The 23,925-nt window shown below is 36.5% G+C and overlaps 1 protein-coding gene across 4 annotated transcripts in view; it reads left to right on the forward strand.

The window, feature by feature from the left end:
• stard13b (StAR related lipid transfer domain containing 13b) overlaps positions 1-23,925 on the forward strand; it is an 89,768-nt gene that overhangs the window by 61,150 nt on the left and 4,693 nt on the right. For all 4 annotated transcript variants that reach the window (XM_016274825.1, XM_016274833.1, XM_016274840.1 and 1 more), the window contains 6 exons: positions 16,996-17,067; positions 18,635-18,716; positions 21,036-21,099; positions 21,669-23,047; positions 23,257-23,427; positions 23,747-23,906. In XM_016274825.1, coding sequence (XP_016130311.1) covers positions 16,996-17,067; positions 18,635-18,716; positions 21,036-21,099; positions 21,669-23,047; positions 23,257-23,427; positions 23,747-23,906 — 1,928 coding nt within the window. The remainder of the gene's footprint in view (positions 1-16,995; positions 17,068-18,634; positions 18,717-21,035; positions 21,100-21,668; positions 23,048-23,256; positions 23,428-23,746; positions 23,907-23,925) is intronic.

The following is a 23,925-nucleotide window of genomic DNA, read 5'->3' on the forward strand; positions in this document are numbered from 1 at the left end:
ATAACACCTCTTACACCTTAACAAAATATAAAATAAAAAAGAATGGCAGACGTTTAGGCCAAAGTGAGCAAAGATAAAAATCTTTGTCATTATTTTATCTTTGTTATTAGAAAATAAGAACAAAGATATACATTACAAATACACATAATATACAAATAAAACAAACAGTGTTTTATTTTTCAGGTACAGTATTTAGCAGTAACATTCAAGAAATTGAATGAACACATATTAAAATAAAACACTATATACACTAGCCTATATATCATCAATTATACTGATTGATGATAAGTTCATCAGTCAAGAGCAGTGAGTGATTTTTTTTCTGTGTTTTGTTGTTTTATTAACATTAAAAGAATAATTCACCAAAAATGAAAATTCTATCATCTGTCTTTCAATTCTGTCATAGTGTTTCATTTTTATACCATCATTTACTCAAGTTGTTTTAAACCTGAATTAGTTTATTTCGTCTGTTGAACATAAAAGTTATTTTTGAAGAATGTGGGTAACCAAGCAGTTGCTTGTATTTTTTCCTACTGTAAAAGTCAGTGTGGACCAGCTATTCTTTGGTTACTCACATTCTTGAAAATATCTTCTTTTGTGTTCAGCACAAGAAAGAAATTAATACAGGTTTGGGACAAAAAAAAACTTTAATGACAGTCGGCAGCATGTTTAGTAGCTACTGTCCCTTTAAGAGCTTCACGTGTTTCTCTCTTAATGGTTTACTTTCATTTTAGACATAACCAACTGTGTTTATATGTAAACCTTGTGTGTTTTTGACAGTATTAGATGCGAAATCAATCAGACACAAAAGACAACTTAGTCCAATAATCAGGCGCTTTTTGACAGGCTCTCAGTGGCGCTTCATGAGTACGCGCTCAGAAAAAGCACATGCAGAACAGCACGTGAATTAAATTGCTTTAAAGCTGATGTAATAATGTAGTTTTGTGATTGAGCATAAGTGCAGTGTCCCGTGACATTAACTACCGCTGAGCTAACACTGATGTGAATGCATGTGGCTTTGTACATTATATTGAGATGGCGGGAGGCGTCAGAACTGCAGCTGATAGAATGTGCCCTGTAGCACGAAACAACGATATTTCTTCAAAAGCAGATCGTGGAGACATTTTAATCGTCCATGATCAAAAATCGTCATATCGCACACCCCTAACTACCAAGTATCACTTCACACTATTAAGCGGCTGTGTTATGAACATGCAAAACTGTATCGCACGTGTGCTACAGTGGTAAATGTATTCATCGCACAGACCAGTTTTTTCGTAGCACGAGTGACATATATGTCGCACTGTACAGCCCTGATATATATATATATATATATATATATAATGTTATAACATATAAAAAATATATTTAAATATTTTATATATATAAAACCTATATAAAATATATTTTAATGTTATAACATTTTTATGTATACAACATAAGCTGCTTCTTTTTTATAAAACATTGTTGCATTTCATACATAATGGGTGCTTTCTGTTGCTGTTTTTTAACCTGGTTTGTGAATATGTACCTGCCAAGCTGTTAAGGGTTATCTGTGTCACACGGGAGTGAATCATTGACAGTCTTCACTAATGTGTGCCAGAGTGTGAATGCTGCGACCATGGATGACGTGCCATATTAACAGACCTGTGGATCGTGACTTTCTCTGCGTTTCTAAATATAACCCTGGCGCGGACAGAGATTTATAAAATCTCCAATGACTGAGAATTATTTCAGTGCCTGTTCAAGGATAGAATGAATAATGTTGCCTATTTAATGTAATAAAGTAATTGAGTTATTTTCCCTTTCAGTGAATAGTGCTTTGTTGGCTTTTTCAAATATACTGCTGGCATGTTTTCAATATATGATGGTAATTAAGTTTGATGGCAAGAAGTCATGGAATGACTTCTGACTTTATGCTTATTGGTAGAAAAAAAAATTATTTTAAACATTAAGATGTTTTTTTTCCCCGCTTGCATTGGCTTGGGCAGGGTTTTTAGCTGAAGAGAGACCCCTGTTGGTGCAAATGCAAATTTGCTCTCAAATGTAGCATATATACCTCGATGCTTAATTTTATAACCATTTTAGTTCAAAGTAATTGATACAGAAAATACCAGAAAGCTCATGTTGATGGTGTGGCTTTGAAGGTTTATTAAAATACATCAGCAATACTGTATTGACATGATAGCACCATGGTATTCCTTGAAGTGTCATATAAACACTATAGACGTGAACATGGTATTCATTACCTTCTGATACCATCACATTACCATGGTACCAGCACATTACTTTTTTATTACAAGAAGTGTTATTCTTAGACACATAGACTTTGAGTGAAATTACACTTTGCTGGACTGACTAAGATTCTTTTTTACCTGCTACAGAGCAAGAACAAAACATGTGTTCAGCATCCTACAGCTGTGAGACATTGGCACGGAAAACCAAATTGCAGAGTGTAGTGAGTGTGTTTATGTCACAGAGGAGTGTGAATTACAGGATATACTCTGTGTTCATGACATGGAAAATAGTTGTGAAATACTATTGATTTTAGGTGCAAAAATTTGACGTGTCATTATAACAGTGTCCGGGCTGTTTTTCACACTGAACACATATGTACAGGCTGTAATTGTGTTTTGTGTACGTATGCTCAAAACATTCACAAACATTCACACATGTCCTGAGTTGGAGGAAACGACTAAATGGAGGATGTGACTAAGAAACAGATAAGTAAGTTGTCCACTTATTATTCCTTTTATTTTATAGTAAAAAACGCAATTTCCCTGAAAAGCATGACCAAAACTGAAAGTTCCGCTATCATTTACTAATTTATTTCATTGCAAAACTTTTTGACTTTCTTTCTTGCATAGAACATTATAGACAAAATTGTAATGAAGTTACAACAAATGGTAACTACAGCTTTCAAGCCTCAAAAGATGCCCTATGATAGCTTTGGGTGAGAAAAATGCTAAATTTTATGCAGATGTTCACTGCACATATTGACATCTGCCCTAATTCCGTGTCTTGTTCTTGAGAGTCCATGATAGAAGTTGTAATGAAACTGAACTGAATCAAATGATTAATGGAAAAGTTTTGACTTGAGAATAACTTTCAGAACAATAAGTTAAGGTGAAACGTGTTCAGAACGACATGAAGGTGAGTAAATGTTGACCTGATTTTCCTTTCAGATGAACTGTGACTCACTTTCCATTTTGGTTGTCTGGTAGATTTATATTTTTCTGGTTGTCTAGTAGATTTATGTTTTTCTTCTCCTTTATCAGGACTCATTCATCTCTCTTGTGATGGTGTAAGCGTGATGATTTATTTGTGTTAACGTGGTTTTCAAGAGGACTAATCAACTTGAATTGAATTAACCTGTAAGCAGGAAGCTTTGATGAACAAATTCTGCTGAAATCCACGTTAATGTTGAAAATATACAAAAAATAAAACAGTGGAGCTTTTGAGATGGCTGTCAAAACACTTAAACATGTGGGAAAATGGCTGTAGTCCAGCGTCTGGAAGTGTTTATCTGGCGCACAGAGAATGTCTGCTAGATGTATTTTTCAGGAAGCTCATCTGATTGATTTTTTTGCCTTGTTTAGGGGATCTGGTGTCTGGAGGGAAGGTCCTGAGGTATTCTTGTGGTTCAGGTTGAGCTGCCTTTCCTTGTATAGCAGCTCACTTGAGAGGTTTTGATAGAAGACATGTGTGGCGGCAAGACATATTGACCTCTGAGGTCAGGAAGCGAACACCTGCCGTATGGCTCCGGATTATAGTTTCTTAACACTTTTGGCCACATCTTAGAAAAGTTTTCTCCATTGCCCCTCTTTAACGTTTCTATGTATTTAGACTGTCAAGAAACATTAACTTGAGCTTTTGATGAAATAGACAGGCTGCAAAAATCCAAGCTGCGCTTTTTCTGTCACCTCACTTTGGGTTATGATAGCTTTGGGTGAGAAAAATGCTAAATTTTATGCAGATGTTCACTGCACATATTGACATCTGCCCTAATTCCGTGTCTTGTTCTTGAGAGTCCATGATAGAAGTTGTAATGAAACTGAACTGAATCAAATGATTAATGGAAAAGTTTTGACTTGAGAATAACTTTCAGAACAATAAGTTAAGGTGAAACGTGTTCAGAACGACATGAAGGTGAGTAAATGTTGACCTGATTTTCCTTTCAGATGAACTGTGACTCACTTTCCATTTTGGTTGTCTGGTAGATTTATATTTTTCTGGTTGTCTAGTAGATTTATGTTTTTCATCTCCTTTATCAGGACTCATTCATCTCTCTTGTGATGGTGTAAGCGTGATGATTTATTTGTGTTAACGTGGTTTTCGAGAGGACTAATCAACTTGAATTGAATTAACCTGTAAGCAGGAAGCTTTGATGAACAAATTCTGCTGAAATCCACGTTAATGTTGAAAATATACAAAAAATAAAACAGTGGAGCTTTTGAGATGGCTGTCAAAACACTTAAACATGTGGGAAAATGGCTGTAGTCCAGCGTCTGGAAGTGTTTATCTGGCGCACAGAGAATGTCTGCTAGATGTATTTTTCAGGAAGCTCATCTGATTGATTTTTTTGCCTTGTTTAGGGGATCTGGTGTCTGGAGGGAAGGTCCTGAGGTATTCTTGTGGTTCAGGTTGAGCTGCCTTTCCTTGTATAGCAGCTCACTTGAGAGGTTTTGATAGAAGACATGTGTGGCGGCAAGACATATTGACCTCTGAGGTCAGGAAGCGAACACCTGCCGTATGGCTCCGGATTATAGTTTCTTAACACTTTTGGCCACATCTTAGAAAAGTTTTCTCCATTGCCCCTCTTTAACGTTTCTATGTATTTAGACTGTCAAGAAACATTAACTTGAGCTTTTGATGAAATAGACAGGCTGCAAAAATCCAAGCTGCGCTTTTTCTGTCACCTCACTTTGGGTAAAATCCTGAAAACAACCGCAACCTGTTTACGAAGTGTCACGTTTAACATTCCCCAGATGTTTGGGAACATTTGGAGCATTGAATATTACTCTCCAGACCCCCAATCCTTATTTAGCCTCTTTTTTGGGCTTTTGGAGAGCTTAGAGTCACTGCTTTGCGGTTAAGAAAATTGATGATAAAGTATGAACATCTAGGTTTTACTTGAAACTGGAGGAGTGTTGGTTTTTGCCATAAAGCCTTGGCATCCTTCATTGCAGTAGCTTTTCGGCTTGGTTCACAGCAGCCACAATGTTAGAAATGCGCTATCAATTTCCAGCCATGGGGCTGGTGAATTTAAGACCCGCAATGCAAAGACGTCATGGGCTTATTTGGTATACGGCTACACTATAATCCTCCCATATATTTCCTTTTTTCCTTTTGTGGAGGACCGTTCTGTTGTGTATCATATTTTACACTAGTCATGTCCGCTGTGACAAACAAACCAAAGCGATTTTCCATGGTAAAAGCCATCCAAATATTTACTAGACGAGGCTCTTGCACCACGTGCAGGACTCCCGAAATGAACATATCATTTTAAGCTGCCATTCTTTGCTAGGATTCAAACAATGTCGGCTGTATTTAGATTCACATTAAGGTCAGTAGTTACAATATCATTATTTATAAGGGACACAATGGAAAAATATCAATAAACATTAATAGTTCTTCAAAAGCCTCCATCTATTTTTTTATCCAGTTGTACTCTTAATGAAATTTTGCCATAATTTACTTAATTTGTTATCATTTACTTACCACTTACGTCATTTTACCTTTGTATTATTTTTGTTTTTGTTCTGTGGAATAATAAAAAAGGTAACACTTTAGTATAGGGACTAATTCTCCCTATTAGTTGCATATTAGCATGCCTATTATTAACATATTGGCTGTCTATTAGTACTTATAAAGCACATATTCTGCATGACCATATTCTTCATCCCTAATCCTACCCAATACCTAAACTTAACAATGACCTTACTAATTATTAATAAGCAGCAAATTAGTAGTTTATTGTTGGTTTGTTAATAGCAAGAATTGGACCTTAAAATAAAGTGTAACCACAAAATAGTTATTTTGAAGAATCTTCATCCATCGTTTTTCATAACCACATCTTTTAGCTTTTAAAAACGACAAAAAAAGTCATAAGTGCTATATTTTAAAGTCTTGAATTCATATTTTATTTGAGCAAAAATTTATTTTGTTTGAATTTGTTCATTTTTTATTTATGTATTTGTTCATTTATGTTTATTTATCTGTATTTATTAAATTTTTTATTAATTACTTAATATATTCTTTCCTTCATAATTAACCAGATAACATTTGAGACTGGATCATTGAATCATTTCAGCTTTGATTCAGGAACAAATCATTCAGTTAGAACAATTTGTTCACTGATTCGCTTCTCGAGTTCACCGTTTCAATGATTCGGTTTCAAATGTTATATTTGTGTTCCATGGAAAACACATGTTTAAAATGACATGCGCACGATTAAGTGACCAAATTATTTTTTTGGTGAGCTGTTCCTTTAAGTGCACACACAGAACACAAAAACGTATACACTGAACTGATTCTTCTATACTGATTAACTATCGTAACAAATACCAATCCAGCCCTAAGAGCAAAACTAGCAAGAGTGACCTCAAATAAGGCTTACTCTGATTGAGATTTGTGGATGAAAGCGGACAGTCAGTGGGCGTCCTTGAACGGCTCAGCCGAGTGTGTTACCACAGCTGCGCCAGTCCTGTTTGAATTAATTTCAGGACAAAAACACACAGAGCGACTTCTGACCCAAAGAGCTCAGCAGTCAACAAATGTTTTTCACTCTCAAAATCAATAAGCTCTCACTGTGTGCCTTTTGAAGGTAGACTCGCACTCCTGCTTTATTTTCGAGGAAAGAGGCCAGCCAAACATAGGAATTGAGGAAAATCAGTACCAGAAATGGCTCTTTTGGGCTTATAGCATGAGTTAGATCAACTTTAAGTCACAGTAACTGTCAGCAACTTCACGTCCATTTGTTTTATTAACCACAATTTGGTGCTAACACGTACCTACTGTTTTTCATCATAAAATGAGACTGGTTTGGAAGCCGTGACGTGGTTGGGAAATGAGTATTACCAGGGTGATGTGCTCCCAAAAAATCCAGCTGACCTAATCCGTGTTGTTTTTGCCAACCGTGAAGGCAGCGGTTCTTCCAAATGTTTTGTCAGAAAGAAGAATTTATTACGTCTTATCTGGAGGGCTGCTTTAGTGCGTACTTCCCAGTGATTGTAATTTCCTTTTGGCCCAAGGCCCAGCTGTGAACCTCCACCGAGGAGTGGATGTGTGATATTGTGAGATTACAGAGTGGCACCTCTCTTTAATTTAACTCTAGACTATTGTATGTAGGATGTCGCCCATTAGGGGTTCCAGAATCACCGGTGCTCGTGTTAATTAAAGCTTAGGCTGTGAAATAATAGAGGAGAATTCCCACACCGTTGCCACTATGACCCAGGGCTTTTCCCTGTGAAGCCATGTTTTGCTGCGCCAGCAGTCCAGACTTTGAATTTTGATGATCAGGCTCTCATTAGCTGTTGCCGCTGTCTGTCAGTCTTCAAGCATCCAGCTGAGCACAAACAAATGAGTTGGATTCATTTGATCACATTCTGTCTTTCTCTCACACATGGGTGTTTCTTCAAATGTGGACTCTTGTGGAAATGGAACTCTCTTAGCACACACTTTCCACACCATTACTTGTCCATTAGCAGGATATATCAGGCATTACAGGAGAACTTTTTTTTTTTTTTTTTTCTCTGAAAATAATTAAAATTTCCTTCGCATTTCAAGTTATGTTTAATAGCATTCTGTCATGGAAATGGTGAAAATGACAAATAAAAAAAAAAAAAAAAAAAGTCTAGCTAAGGCTCATGGGTCACATTTTTATGTATCTTAAATGAACAAAATGAAATATTTTCACTATATTGGCACAATTAATTTTTTTTAAAGTTTTTATTTTTACTTTTTTATTTTAATAAATTTTATTTTCATTTTATTAATTAAATTGAATGATGTGCAATAAAAATGGTATATAATCGATATTTAATTGAATGTTTTGTCTCATCTCATCTCAAGCATGTTCTTCACTGACACTGTTGTTTTCTTGGTAATCAAGTACAGTAATTTATGATAAATATACATCAGTGTTATATTTTTTCCTCTCAATATATGTGAATTTTTTTGCTCTTTATATGTTAATAAATATTAATATTCAAATTCAACATTAAAATAGTTTATTTCTTTGTTTAGATTATTGCATTTTAATTAATTAAATTTTACATTAAGCTCATTTAACTGAATGTTTTGCTTCATATCTTATCTCAGTTCTTTTCTTGGTACACTGTTGTTTTGTTGGTAATCAAGTACAGTGATTTTTGATAAATACACATCAGTGCATTTGCACTTTGTTAATAAATATTAATATTAAAATTAAATATTAAAATAGTTCCATTCTTGTTCAGATTGTTGCATTTTTAAACTATAATAACTAATATTTTTGTTGAAATTTTTAATAAAGAAACACTGGCTCTGTGACAAAGATAAAGCTACATATCCATAAAAGGCATTTGTAAAGTGGCCAGAATAAATGATAAAGGCATGGTAGAAAGCTGCAGTGGACCAAAGCGATCCATAAAAATGGTTTTATTCTTTGCTTATGTCTTATCTTGCCTGGGGCACCAAATGAGCTGCCACATATCCATTTAGAAAAATATGTACATGACGCTGATGCATTGGTCAGATGTGTTTAGGTACTGGGTGAGGTGACTCATTACCAGTTTATATGTGTTTTGGTGAGGCATGGGCGCTTCTTTGACGTCTATAGTCTCATCTGATCTAGACACATACAGTGAATGGTGTTTTAAAAACCCATAAAAACCCAGTGTCCAAAAATGTTTGACCGTACATGGCAATCAATCACGTTACGCTCAACCGCAGACGTGTTTATACATTTGCTGCCCTTTACACTATACGCATTGTGTGGTCGTAATCTAACCCCCATATGAACAATAGGCAGATGGTAATCTGAGCTGGATTTATGTCTGTTTTGGTGTGACACAACGTATTACTAGCCAGACTGAGCGTATACACATTTTGAGCACGTCTGTATGTCCCCGTCCTCATTACGTCTCTTTTCATGCACATGAGCCGCATTAACACGAGTAAATATTTAGCTCTTGTTCAAGGACATTACTTTTAGATCAGGATGTGGGATAGTGATGTACAACTGATGATAAAAGCTTTCGGAAACTGAACACAGGTTTAAAATCTTTTTAAAAAAAAAACAGCTAGCTGACTCAGTTTTTAAATGTTTTAAAAAGAAGTCACTTATGCTCACCAAGGCTGCGTTTATTTGAACAAAAAAATACAGTAAAAACAGCAATATTGTGAAATGTTACAAATTAAAATAACTTTTCTAAATGAATGTAAATTAAATAATAATTGAGGACCAAATCATCATAATGACCGCTAAAAATTCAGCTTTGCATCAACAGGAAAAAAAAAAAATCAAAAATATATTAAAATAGAAAACAGCTATTTTAAATTATAATAATATATTACAACATTGCATTTTTACTGTATTTTTATCAAATAAATGCAGCCTTGGTGAGCATGAGTCATCTTTCACAAAAAAAAGAAAATACATACACACACACACACACACACACACACACACACACACATATATATATACTGTATATATATATATATATATATATATTCACACACACACATTACTTGTAAAATAATGTAAAGATATAGTTAGACATTGTGTATACTTACATTTTTGGCCCACTAATGCATGACTGATTTTGATATATAGTTTTTCCATTGTATTTTATGACACATCCAGTGCAGAGGTTTCCACAGACAACAAACTCATGTTTGTCTGTCGTTTAGTACAGAAGCCAGTTTACTCTTACAAGGAAGCAAGTCTGTTCTGACACAGCAGAATCAGCATTCAAAAAAAGCACGCATTTGAGCTCCAAGAGGTGTTTGTCAAACCCGCGTCCCCTCGGGGGCGTCTGACTCAGCCGCAGGAACTTTGTTTCTGTGCCATGAATTATCTCCAGGTGTTTTCCAATGAGAGCATCAAGCTTTACAGTAATAGATTGTGAGCTTGTATCACGGCTGTTTTCAGTCACTCACAGCCCCGTCTGGCTGATTCATAAGGCATGCTGTGTTTTTGTAGGGTGGTCGGTGTAGAGTCTCACTTGAGAATTGCCATTCCTGGTTTTAATGGTGTAATTGTCTGAAGCCTTTCAAGATTCATTGATGAAAAAGGTGAAGTTATATTAAGACCGATGTCACAGTGAGCTTGTACTCTGATATACAAATAAGATTATATATGCAAATAAAATCCCTCAGGGTTCATGGATTTTTTATTTGTATTTGCATTGCATGATTTATTATGTATTGGATAAACAAGACATACTAAACCCTGCAGGATTTTATTTGATATGCAATCTTATTTGGATATTAATACTCTACATGATTCTGTCTAATTAAACAAATAAAACACTAAAATTGTTTTTTTTTTAGTGCTGGGCAATGATTAATTGCGATTAATCACATCCAAAATAAAAGTTTTTGTGTACATAATGTATGTGTGTGTACTGTGTATATATAAATACACACACATGCATGTATATATTTAAGAAAAATATGTTATGTTTATATATTAAATATATTTATATATAATATAATATAAATTATATGAATATAAATGTATATACATGTAAATATTTTCAAAATATATACTGTACGTGTGTGTCTTTATATATACATATATATGAAATATATACGCACACACTCATATATTATATAAACAAAAATTTTATTTTAATTGTGATTAATCGTTACCCAGCATCACTATTTTTTTAAAAAAATTATTGTTTTATTCATAAAATGGTATGTTTTTTTCTGACTGATTGTAAAGTGTCCTTGATTTTTGGAAAGGTGCTATAAAAAATAATACATAAAAAGAATAATTACTATTATTATTAAATGAGTATAAAACTTATTATTATTATTATTAAAAATATATTATTTTTTAGTTTAATTTTAGTTTAATTTACATTTTAGTTAAAATGTTTAATGGTTAGGGTTAAGTGTTTTTAGGTATTTTTAAAAATCATTTGTTTAAAATAATTAATTTTAAAGCATTAAAATTTTTAATTTTTACATAAATTATTTAGTATGTTAACATTATTTACACTGTATAATTTTATATATTTTACAATTTTAATATTCACATTTTAATAAGTAGTGATTACCATGTTGGTTATCAATATAACATTTATAAATAAAGTTTTGCAACTATGATCCAGGCCAAAACCATTTTTTAAAGTAAAAACTCAATCAGACAACAAAGATGTTCTTTTGAGTTTAGTGGAATGTTTGCTAGCATTCTGGTGACGACAGTCTTTTGTCTTCTTTCTTTATTGTTTGATCCCACTGCAGAAGCTACAGCCCACAAAGGTCTTCCCATGAGGCTTTGGGTCACATTGCTGATGTATGTAATATTCGGTGGGCAGCAGACACTCAGCTGACACTAGATAATGTTACGTGCCATATCTCCCCCAGTGAATCACTTTTAATGCTCGCCTGCTTGTGATGGCACATTCTCCTACGGCTTCCCATCATGCAGAGGGGCGTTGCAGGAATTTGGATCAGTTTGGTTTCCCCCAGTCCATCTCTCCCCTCCTGTTTTCCCAGCAACACTCCAGAAGTTTCCAAAAGGAGATTTTTTGCAGCAATGCCATAGAAGAACCATTTTTGGGTTCCCTAAAGAACCTTTCAGTTAACAGTTCTTAAAAGAACCATTTTTTGGTTGGTAAGAAGAACATTCAAGAACCTTGAAAGAAACCATAGATGTCTATAAAAAAAACTTTATTTTTAATAGTGAGAAGTGCTTGCTTGTACAGGAAGATTTTGCCAACAACAAAGTCGCCCCTCAAGCTATAAAACTCAAAGTTAATGGAGGTGAAACATCCTGTAGTCTTTACTAGATGAGCTAGATTGTAGGTTTGGGAGACGGATGGGATCAGTAGGGGGTTGATTACATCATAAGACGGCAAGAAAAGAAAGTCCCACATTGCCAATGTCCTGTCACTTGGAGGGTGTCCGAAAGAGCAGTGCCAAGAGAGAAAGAGTGAGTTGTGATGGTTTAAGTGGAAGAGCGAAGAAAGCATGCGGAATGGAGGGGATAGATGCTGGAAGAGGGCTCGGACTTAAGAACCAATGAGAGTTGGAGTAAATCAAAGAGAGAAGGAGTGAAAAATAAAGGGGAGGGAAATAGGAAGTGAGAGAGAGAGAGAGAGAGAAACACAAAAGCTGAAGAGAAAGAAGCAGAAGAGGAGAGAGTTAGGAGAGAGCAGAAACGATGGTTTGGGAAGAAGAAATTCTGGTTTAAACATTTAAGGACACTTTTTTTTTTCCAGGATGAAAGTCTCTCGTAAGTAAATCTACGACTTTATCGTATTTCACTGATCTGTTTTTCCACTCCGTTGTCAGTGCAATTGATTTATTGCTTATTTTATCACTCTTGGATAATTCCCAGAATCCACACATCCGTGAAGCTTAACATTGTGACAGATTAAATAAAACAGAAATAAAAAAATTCTATTTCAGTCTTTATACGTTTTTGCAGTTTCTTTGAGACAATTTTCTCTCAGAAATTGCTTCACAAATAATTAGCTATGCCAGTTTTTGCATTGTATTAAGTTCCTAACGGGACTTGTGACAGCTTGCCAAAGTGCCAGCGTGTGCCATGGCTGACCTTGAGGGAAAACCGTATCCCGCCTCCTTTTACATAAGCTTATTCAATGAGGAAAGGAAGGTGTCTGTGTTTCTCACATATTTAGCGGCACTCTGCTTTTAGCATTGTGTCGGGTCCGTGCTGTGTTACTGAGTTATTGTCGTGGTGGCAGTCATCGAACACTGCACGCAGTTTGGTTGCATTTAAAAGCGAGAGTTTCCCCTGCTGGCGGCGAGCCAGTAGCTGAGCTCTTTATCCTTCCGATTCCATAAGAAAGGACAATGATGGAAAAGAAATAGTAGCTTTCGGGATAGTGTTACAGAATGCTGTGCGACGTGGAATTCCCAGCTTGGGTTTCGGGCTGCAGCTGTGGGACGTTGATAAGGATGCGCTACACTTTCAGTGTTACTGTACAGTACAGGACGTACAGTTGCCCTCAGCGCTCCTGGGAATGGACACTGTTCCCTCACTTCCTGTTGAACCAGGTGAATGGCACTCAGTTTTCAGTTACATGCGCTATGTTGACTGCCACATAGTGCTGTTGTGTAAATATGATGAACCATTTTCTGATATTTTGTGTGCCATTTTTGTGTTACATCCACTATTTTGAAAGAACCTTGTTTACTCTTTTATGTGACTTTAGATGCATTTTGATTTATAGATATGCATGTTCTTTAGACTTTGTCATGTGGATTTATCATTTGAGTTTTTATAATTTATAGTAATTTTACATATTGTTTTAATAAATGTTTTAGACAAGAACTGACATTTAAAGTTGACGTAAGTTGGTATCCACAGAGCGGTTTTTGGTTGTTTTGATTATTATGTATGTTCAGTAGCAATTGAACGGCAGAGTTTAGGTCCTGTGGTTATTTTTAAACAACATTTTTGTAATGTACTAAGTTACAAATTGGCATTAGCTCAGAGAGAGTTTCTTTTATACATAATAAAATGAAATAAACCAAATGATTTAGAATCAAACCAAACTGAATCAGAGAACTGAATCAAATGAAGAGCTTGTGAATCAGAATAAAATTGAATTGGTGAATTTGGGGTCAGTCAAAAGTTCATTTAACCTAGTGCTTTTATTAAGTAACGTGCATTAAATGATCAAAAGTGACATTTAAAGACATTTATAAGGTTAGAAGAGATTTCTGTCTCAAATAAATTCTTTTGAACATTATATTCATTAAATAATCCTGAAAAAAGATCAGTTTTTGTTTTCAACATTGATAATAATAAATGTTTGAGCATCAAAACATAGTATCCAATGATCAAGTGATGCTGAAGACTGAAAATTCAGCAACACATGAATAAATTACATTTAAAAAATATATTAAAATAGAAAACTTCACCTACTAGGTCAACCAGTAAACAGTGTTTGTGTTACATATTTAGAGAAGAACCTTATAAAAACAGGTCCATACAATCAATGTTTGTTTTTTGTAGTTAGTCGTATCGTATTATTAGGGCTTTTGAACCTCAAGGACATTTTATCTGCTAATATTTGCCCGTATGTTTCCTTGTTACATGCATTTGTTTGCTTCTGTCAGATAAAGCCCTCAGAGCTTCCTGCTATAGTTGTGCTGAGTAGCTATAGGCTGAGAGTTTCATGAAACTCATAAAGAACAATCTTATATCAATTGACATCTGAAGCATTTAGTTCTTCTCACAGGAGCTGCTGAAGTGAACAAACCGTATTGTTCGGTAAAGGAGGTGACACAAAAGAGTGGTAATCTTAGTGGGGTGGAGGCTGTGCAGGAATTCTCACCATGGTTATCCATGGTACTATCAATACGATGAATGGAAACCCAGGCGATTTGCTTTCTGACGCAGCTACTACTCTCTTGGAGGGCGGGAGACCCTTTTGGGGCATGATTTGGATCGTCAAGCAGTTTGGTGTGAGATTCAGGATGTATTGAGATTTGAGCTGTGCTGCTGCATAATTGTATTTACTGGCGTTGAATAAGTGAAGGTGACCTGATGGAGTCACTGCATTGCTGAATCAGGTGAGAATAATTCAAATGGTGGTTAAAGATATCTTGTTTGGTGTTCATAGAATAGTATTGTTAAAATGCATTGGATGATATTTTATGGATGTATTGAGTGCCAAATTAATTAAACAGGCTCTGGATTTTATCTGTGCATGTGTGTTGTCTGCATTTGTTTAAACTTGCCGGTTTGTGTCTTAGTTCCTCTCTCTGTTTTTTTCTCATCCTATCTAAACATCTTTGGCTTGATTGCTGGGGATTGTAAGGCACTATTTTCTGTAAAGTTGTTTTCTATTGTGAAAAGTGCTAATCAGGCACATTGTAATTAAATTGAATGTGACTTAATAGATGGTATTAAACTAAGTAGCAGGCTATGTTTGTAGATGTCTTTTATTGTGATTTGTTGACAATGAACTTGAGTTACTCAATAGCTATGCGATGCAGGCTTAAACAATGGAAAGCATGTGCTTATGGTCTTTTATTGTTTTGTAAATATCAGATTTTGCTGTTTCAAGTCTAAACACTGACTTAAATTACCCTCTCTGGCTGACGGTATGAAATTTTGTGTATTTTGCGTAAATATGGCTAGAGCAGCTCTTGATTTTTTTCATAGTTGTTCAGATAGTGTCAACTTTGACTCAGACTGCTAAAATTCCTTTCAAATAAATACAAAATAACACAAATTAGACCATCTTTGTCATATAGTATGAGTATTATAAACCAGATGTGGATTGTATAATGATATGTTTAAAGATTTTGACGAGAGATGTTTGCATTCATATTGAAATCTTTGACTTTGGTATATTGGCTAATCTCAGCATAGTTTGAGACATTTTTGAGATCTTTTAATGAAACATGAGATCATTGGGTTGTTGTTCTCAGTAGAAATGGAAACTTTTGCAAAAATCTCCATTTACTCTCTATTTATATCATTGCTGATATTTACAAGATTTCATTTGTGATTTTCTTTAAGTTTTTATATTTTCATATGGGATAATCTTGTGTTTTAATGACCAGGCGGTCTTTGACCTTTTTGGTCAACTCTAAACCAGTTGTTTTGTTTAGCGGCCCCACAAATCAATATATTGATGAATGTTCCATGCCCTCTGGCAGATGATATTAATTACACAGCATTATTAGCATTATTCCAAAGCTGACCACTAAGAGCTTCAGACATTCAGTCCTCAGACATTCTTGTACATTATGTTAACTCTCCATAAGCTCTACGTCAGCTGACGTCTGCTGGGACGTGTCACGTAAAAGTCTTTGGTTATATGAACAGGATCATGTTGCCAATATGTAACTGATCTCTTAATCCTGAAGATCTTGAGCTGTCCTCATTTTTATCATGTAGGATTACGAGCAGACTTTACAGGCTCACAGGGCTGTGAGATTATCTTGTAACCTGGCTGGTTCCTGACCTACAAGAATAACCTTGTTCATGCAGTGGCAGGAAAAGAAACAATTTTTAAATCATTAAATCACACAGAACTGATTATGTTATGTAATACCTCCTCACTCTTTTTCGCTCTCTCTCCGTCCCTCCCGTTCTTCCTGTCCAAGAGCACACAAGCTCTTCTAAAAATAGCTTTGAAGATAAATGTCTATGAAACAATATGCTAGTGGTCCTCCTAGTTTCTTTACAATGTGCCCTTACTAGGATGCAAGTTTCCAAAGACATTTTGTCTGTCACAGTGCAATTGCAAATATTTATTAATCAGTATTATTGTTTTGTTTTACATTAAAGTTATGAAAAACATACTTAAATTAACTTGAAAACCAAATTTGCTCAAAATATTAGACAGATATTAAACAAAGATATAGCAAATTTCTGTGGAAAAAAACAACTATATATGTATGTGTATATATATACAGTATATATGAATAAAAGTTCTTCCTTTTTAATTATAGTATTTTGACATTACACTACTTAGTAAATTGCAATCAAACGGAAGTTAAAGTTCCCTATATTGAGAGTCTTAAATACTGAAATACACAAGAATGTGGATAATTTTATTTTACACAAAAAAATCTATGTGAATATGAAGTGCTTTGGCTTTGTTTTAGAGAGACATTTAAGGAAGATGCCTTACTTTGTCATTATGTGGTCATTATGATCTCAAAGTTCGAATCAACTTCATGCAATCTGGCCTTCTAATTTTTTTCTTTGTTTTTATATAGGCTATATATTGAAGAGATAGATACGTTTTATGAGTCTGACAAGTACAAACATTTTGTGTGTTGCAGAAATTGAGGCAAAGGAAGCTTGTGACTGGCTACGAGCGGCAGGATTCCCCCAGTACGCCCAGCTCTTTGAAGGTAACGCTTCACCACATCAGAACATAAACTTAGAAAACCTCACAAATGTTATCACATCAAGCTGTAAAGCCATAGTTAAAACTGTTTCGAGGGAGGCTCTGGTGCTCTCATTTAGATTTCGAAACAATCATATGATGTCAGTCAACTCACAAAGTCAGCCTGATTTAGGACAAACACAAGCTTTTAATGTGGGATGTTGTTTCCGATGTTGTTCAAGACAGACTCATGTTAATGGGCACTTTAATGTCTGCCAGACCTCAGGATGTTAAACTGGTTTTAGCTTATTCATTTCCCCTGTGTTAACTCTTTCATACCACCTCAAAAATGTCTAATTTACTTAGACATTCATACCCCCAGATCTGAAATTTTCATCTGAAATGCTGAGAGGTACAGGTCACTGGTAAAACTGGTTCTGGTTAAGAGGTACTGCTTGAACATACAAGACTATGACATCTTCAAAGAGAGACCGAGGTCATGGGAATAACCTTGCCACAGAAACACAGTCATTTCACTTGCCCTTGGCGAACGCTTTTGATCTTGGAATGTTAGTCTTTGGAAAAAATTGTGTGAACACTCTATTTTTCTTTTCATTTTATATTTCCTTTGGGAAATATAGGTGGTCTGGGATATACTTTATTTTTTTCATTTCCTATCCATTTGAAGTGCATTTCCACATCTGGGTATGATATGATATGATATGATATGATATGATATGATATGATATGATATGATATGATATAATATATTATAATATAATATAATATAATATCATATAATATCATATATGATATAATACTCAAAAGTCTTCAACTATGTAGGAAAATATATGAGTTAAACCTGGAAATAAATCATTGGCTCACATTTTTTTGTAACAAAATTAACAATAATTTAAAAAAATTAAGCATTTTAAAAATATTTTTGACAATAATTGAATTTGCAGCCTATTACATGAGAAAAATGGCATCATGTTATACAACCCATTCTTTGTTAATTTTTAATATTAATACTTCATTGTCGTCTCATCGCAGACATGGAATAAATGTGCAGAACAGAATCTTCCCATAATGCGTCTCCTCATAAGTGTTGTTTTGGAATTTCCAGCAGTTTAAAACCAGAACACTGTGCCTCTCTCTGAATCTGTGTTTTTACATTCCACAAAAGCAAAATATATGATGAAACATTTAATTGTACCAGTGGAATGTCAGCTTCAGCAGGGTCTGGATCCAGTCACCCCATTACATAAGTTGGACACCATAAGACGTAATGGCTTCTCAAAGCCAAGCTCAGATTTTGGGGGGCAAACCCTGTCTCACTTTATTAGCATCTGGAAGTCTAAAACAAGTTAGCTACTCTCTTTGCCTTGGCTATCGCTCTGGAAAGAATGTGTTGTCAGGGTTTTTGTAAGAGTGTGGGCACATGGATTCCTCTGTGTTTGCTGCGAACATGCAAGATTAGCCTATTAACGAATCAGAGCGAAATCATTGCGGTCCCTACATCTGTTTTTTTCCAGTGTTTGTCTATAATAAACGTGATTGTTGAAATGGGATATGCCTGTGTTCCTTTACAGATTCTCAATTTCCGATTGACATCTCTCCTGTGAAGAAAGACCATGACTTCTTAGACAAAGACCTTGTGGAACCTCTATGTCGGTAAGGACTGAGGCATCTTTGGTGTCTTCTGTGCTTCCTAAACAAATCAGTCTAAATCAGTAGCCAAGTCTTCGGAGAACCTAATGAACACCTGAATTCAGTCTCTAATCAAGAAGACAACTAACTCATTGAGAACATTCTGTACTGGGGAAATAAAATGAGTGTAATTTACAAACTTTATTGAGTCAGTTGTTGCTTTAATCATGACATTATTTACTTCTGCCTTAGATTAAGACTGACATGAGAGAAACTACACCAGATTTGAGCTTAATAGATGCAATACACAATGAAAGCAATAAAAAAGAGGAAAAAAGAGGACCTGTTATTATTACTAAATACAATTTGATTATTTTGAATTAACTAATAATCGATTACAGAATTTCATTTAGATCTGCAACCACTATTTAAAACATTTATTTTGCAGTGGTTGAGGATGCAAGGATGAATCAATGGCTTGTCATCAGTAATGAAAATAGGCTCTAAAAAGTCAATTTTCATTCTGTCATTGTGTATTGCATCTATTAAGCTCAAGACTTATATAGTTTCTCTCATGTCAATCTTCTTGTAATTCAGAAGTAAATAATGTCATGATTAAAGCAACAACTAACTCAAAGTTTGTAAATTACACTCATTATGCTTCCCCAGAAATAAAGTACAGAATGTTCTCAATGAGTTAGCTTTTTCCTCTTGTTTAGACACTGAATTTGAAATCCCAAATTAAGATGAATAGACCCTCCAATGACTTTGGTTGCCTTGGAGACTGCCCGGTAGGAGAGCGTTGGGGGCAAAGGGGGGCATATTCAAGCCGGTCTACTGTGACTCTAAACAACCCTTAAGCAACTCATCGAAATTCCAAACCTGTTTACTGTTGTGTGGGAAACAATGTCCGACATTCCCACCTCTCCCCCTGACTTCTCACTTTTCTACAGCCCCCGGAGGGGAACAACTCCGTAAACAATTCTAGCACGACATGCCCAGTAAGAGCGCAGAGGAGTTTGTTAGCTGTGGATGTTTGCAAGCACCAGTGACAAAGCTCACGTCTTTAAACTTTCTTTGATGCTTTGCTCTCTACAATTTGCTGATGAAGACTCATGCTAAATGTTTAGTTCACAAATCAAGCAGCATTTAATAAATTATTTGTCAGAAAGTCATTGCAGTACCCTTTTATTAATCCTTTGCCAAATGTAGGGTTCATGTGAAACTAAAAGTTCAGTGGTCAATACCAATAACAGTACAATTCCTAATACCAAACTAAAAACTAGCATGCTAGCAATGACACTTCTTAAAAATTTAAATATTAAAATAAGTATATTCAACAAAAACTATGTTAAAAATGAACATCAGCAAAAATCTTGCTGCAACCAGTTTTAAGCGGATCGTTCTCCATTGACTGCGGCCTGTGTCTTTCTGTTCTCTACATTACATCTTGACTGTGCTCTGTTTTATATCTGAAGTCTTTGCTGTCACGGCACACACACAGACCACCGAACAATATAAAGAGTCATAAAATGTCATGATTATTACATCACAAACATCAGCTTGGTTTCCATGCATACTTGAGTCACGCAGTGTGTTTCCCTTTATAGCATTAACAGCCTTTAATAAATCTTCCCCACATGCTTTTGGATCAGGAAGAGACGTCCTTATTTATTTTACTTTTCATTGGAAATATTGATGTTGCGGTGTTGCTTCAAGACCTTTATTGTGAACAATTGTAAGTGAAACTAATGCCCTGTAATTCAAACAGACTAGTTCAAGGAGAAGCTTGATCCCACGACTTTGTCAAAAGCTCAGAAAGCTGCTTTACTTTCATCCCAAATTCATTTTTCATATTTGACGGACCACGCAAGTGACTGAAAGAGAAAAACCTATTTTCAGGAGGTTTTGGGAATGACTTCAAAGAAAAGCAAGCTCTTATGGTTTTTGTAGAGTTTTGTGAATTTGAGGGGAAAAACAGGCCTTCAGACCTGGAGGAGTGACTATGTGGCAGGCAGCTGGAATCAACACCACATTAGTTGCTCTTGAGGGCCATTGAAAACCATGCCAACTGCAGCTCACAAGCTTTCGCCAATTAAAAACAAGCGACCATGAGAGAGAGTAGGACATCGGCCAATTATTGTGCCTAATTAGGTTTGCTGCTCACCAGAGCTGAGTGTTGGATAGCAGGGACATAGATCTTATAGCATGATTATATTAGAAACGGCCACAGCATGCTGTGCTCTGCTGATATTGTGTCCACATCACCACTGTATATGCCATGCAAAAAGCCAGTCAGAGGGAAAGGATTTTAAATTATTATCTATTTTTTTCCCCATTCAGGCGACTGAATACATTAAACAAGTGTGCCTCTATGAAACTTGACGTGAACCTTCCCAAGAAAAAAGTAAGTGATGCATTATTTCTATTTAACCTTCTGGGAATGTGTATTGATCTAGCGATTTAATGTTGTAGCGGTTTTGCTGCTAGAATCAGAATGGTTCACATGCCTATAAAGATGCTATATAGTGACTAGTGCCAAATGCCATGTGTACTATATCTATAAAACCACTACATTACTTTATTATCACAATAAACTTGATATACGAGAATGCCACTAGTCTTTGTGTGAATTGATATAACTGTTTACTCTCTTAAAGTATAGTATCTCTTTTTGTATCACCTAAAGATATTGAATAGAAACTGTGTTATATCACACTGGTTATGTAATCATTTAACAGAGGAAGGAATGTGCCCTTTGAAAAACATGAAAAACCCATTTGAGTGAATCTAAACTGTTACCTCTGGGGGTTCTGGATTGTGGGGAAGGAAAAAGGAAAAAATAGACAGTGAAAGAAAGAGGGTTTTCTCAAAAGATTGGGATGGTATTCAAGTCTTGAGTTGAATTGCTAATGTAGTAAAAGATATGGTAATAAAAATAAAGGCATATTTATGCATTTCCTTGTTAACCTGCAGAGTGAAGACTCAGATGAAGATGACCTCTTTGCCATCAGTGACAAATGGACCTTTGAATGGAGCAGTCGCCGCTGGTCCAGGCTCCAAGACATCAATTGCCTGCTGAGGGGCGTGGAGAACAAGAACCCAGGGGAAAACTCTGCCCTGCGGACAACGACCAGCAGCGAGAGCGTTCTGACAGACTTGAGCGAGCCGGAGATCTCTTCTATCCACAGCGAGAGCAGCGGCGGCAGTGGTGGCGTTCGTGCACACAGCGTGGAAGACTCGGACAGCTCACACCACACCTGCTCGGACTCCGCAGCCATGCCTGACCACACATTACTAGGTGTAGCCCATCTCTCTTCAGAACTTTCGAGCTACGGTTCGCTACCTGTAAAGCATGGCAAGCGAGGACGGACTCGTGCTAAGGAGTTCTTACGGCGTATGGAAGCTTTGCAGTCACAGGGAGCAATGGGTGGTGGAGGGAACAGGAGTCTTGTTATAAGTGCCCCGGTTCTCCAACAAGAACCACAGGCTGTGAAAACTCTCCGCTGTGTGGAGATCATCAATGGAGACGTGCGTCTAGCAGAGCCACCTTCCGGCATGGGGTTGCCCTCCCTGTCTAGCAGTGAAGGGAGCAGCAGCCAGTCCAGTGGGAGTGCCGTTAGTACGCCAAACATGAAGGAGCGCAATGTCCACCGGGCTGATCACAAGCGCAGTGGGATGTACCTGGAAGACTTGGATGTGTTTTCCAGTCTCATCCAGGGTAAGCATGTGGCTGAGCAGAACCGACGCAATGAGTTCCGCTCTTATGAGGACCTGGTGGTGCATATCCCTAAAGATCACAAGCCTGGAACCTTTCCTAAAGCTCTGTCAATCGAGAGTCTTTCACCCTCAACGACAACCTCCATCAACTGGCACTCGGCAAGCATGGACTCGGATGTCCAGCGTCCACCTAGCATCAAAGAACCTCGACCCGTCACACAGTGCTGCACTCGAGGCAGTCGGATCAGCATTTACGACAACGTACCCGGCTCGCACCTCTATGCCAGCACTGGTGACCTCATAGACTTGGAAAAGGAAGACCTTTTCCCACATTTGGATGATATTCTGCAGCATGTTAGTGGGCTGCAACAGATCGTGGACCACTGGTCAAAGAATGTACTGCCCAACAGTGAAAACGCGGGGAAGGAGCGAGTTAATCTTGTTGACGAAAAGCAAGGCGACCTGCAATCATCCAGCCAGATCACATTGGATTTTGAGGGACACTCAGTGATGGAGGATCAGGCAACACCCAGTGATGTAGACAGGGATGGGATGTCACTTAATGAAACAGAATCAACAGGAATGAGGGAAAGGAGAGACTCCGGTGTTGGGGCTTCACTTACTAGACCGAGACGGTAAGATTCAGAGCTAACAATGCTGTGCTATATGTGTTGGATTCAGAACTATAAAGTTTGGATAGGATTGTTTGACTGGTTGAAATGGCATATATGCTTGTACACTTATGTTGTAGATTTAAATGCTATTTTAGGTGGTTGTGCTCAAAGTCACCCATTCATTCACCCCAGGTTTCAATCCCTAACATGGTTCCCTGCTCTTTGTTTAGCTTGCGATGGCCCAGCTTCCAGATTTCCAACCGCCTCAGCCATTCAGTCGCCTCTCTCCAGATCACCAGCCAACCTGCGGCCCAGCTTAGCCTGCTACAGAAATTTTCCTTGCTCCGACTGACTGCCATTATGGAGAAGTACTCCATGTCTAACAAACATGGCTGGACCTGGTAAGAATCTGTTGGAAAAATGATAAAATCCTATGAGATTTTATGTTATTGTTTTACTGTAGCTTAAATCTCAAGAGGGACTAGCAGGAACTAAATGCTAGTAAATGCGAATCCTGGTCTACTGGTCACTATTGTTACTGCACCCTGCTGTTAAAAACTTGTGATGAAAACTTCACTGTTCATACCGAGTATTATAATTTTATTGAAGACTTTACTACTCCCAGAATTAAAATATAAAAGATGCCTGGGGAAACAGACGCTTATATTGTATAAAAGTCCCACACTTATTTTTTTAACCATGGTGTTTTGTGTCTCTCAGGTCTGTGCCAAAGTTTATGAAGAGGATGAAGGTTCCAGACTATAAGGATAAGAATGTTTTCGGGGTTCCACTGATTGTGCATGTGCAACGCTTCGGTCAACCTTTACCTCTTGGTATCCAGCAGGCTTTGCGCTACCTCAGGAGCCAATGCCTCGATCAGGTTAGTGAAAGTCATCAGA

The sequence above is a fragment of the Sinocyclocheilus grahami genome, unplaced genomic scaffold, assembly GCF_001515645.1.
Source record: "Sinocyclocheilus grahami isolate Dianchi unplaced genomic scaffold, SAMN03320097.WGS_v1.1 scaffold6.1, whole genome shotgun sequence".
Lineage (NCBI taxonomy): Eukaryota > Metazoa > Chordata > Actinopteri > Cypriniformes > Cyprinidae > Sinocyclocheilus > Sinocyclocheilus grahami.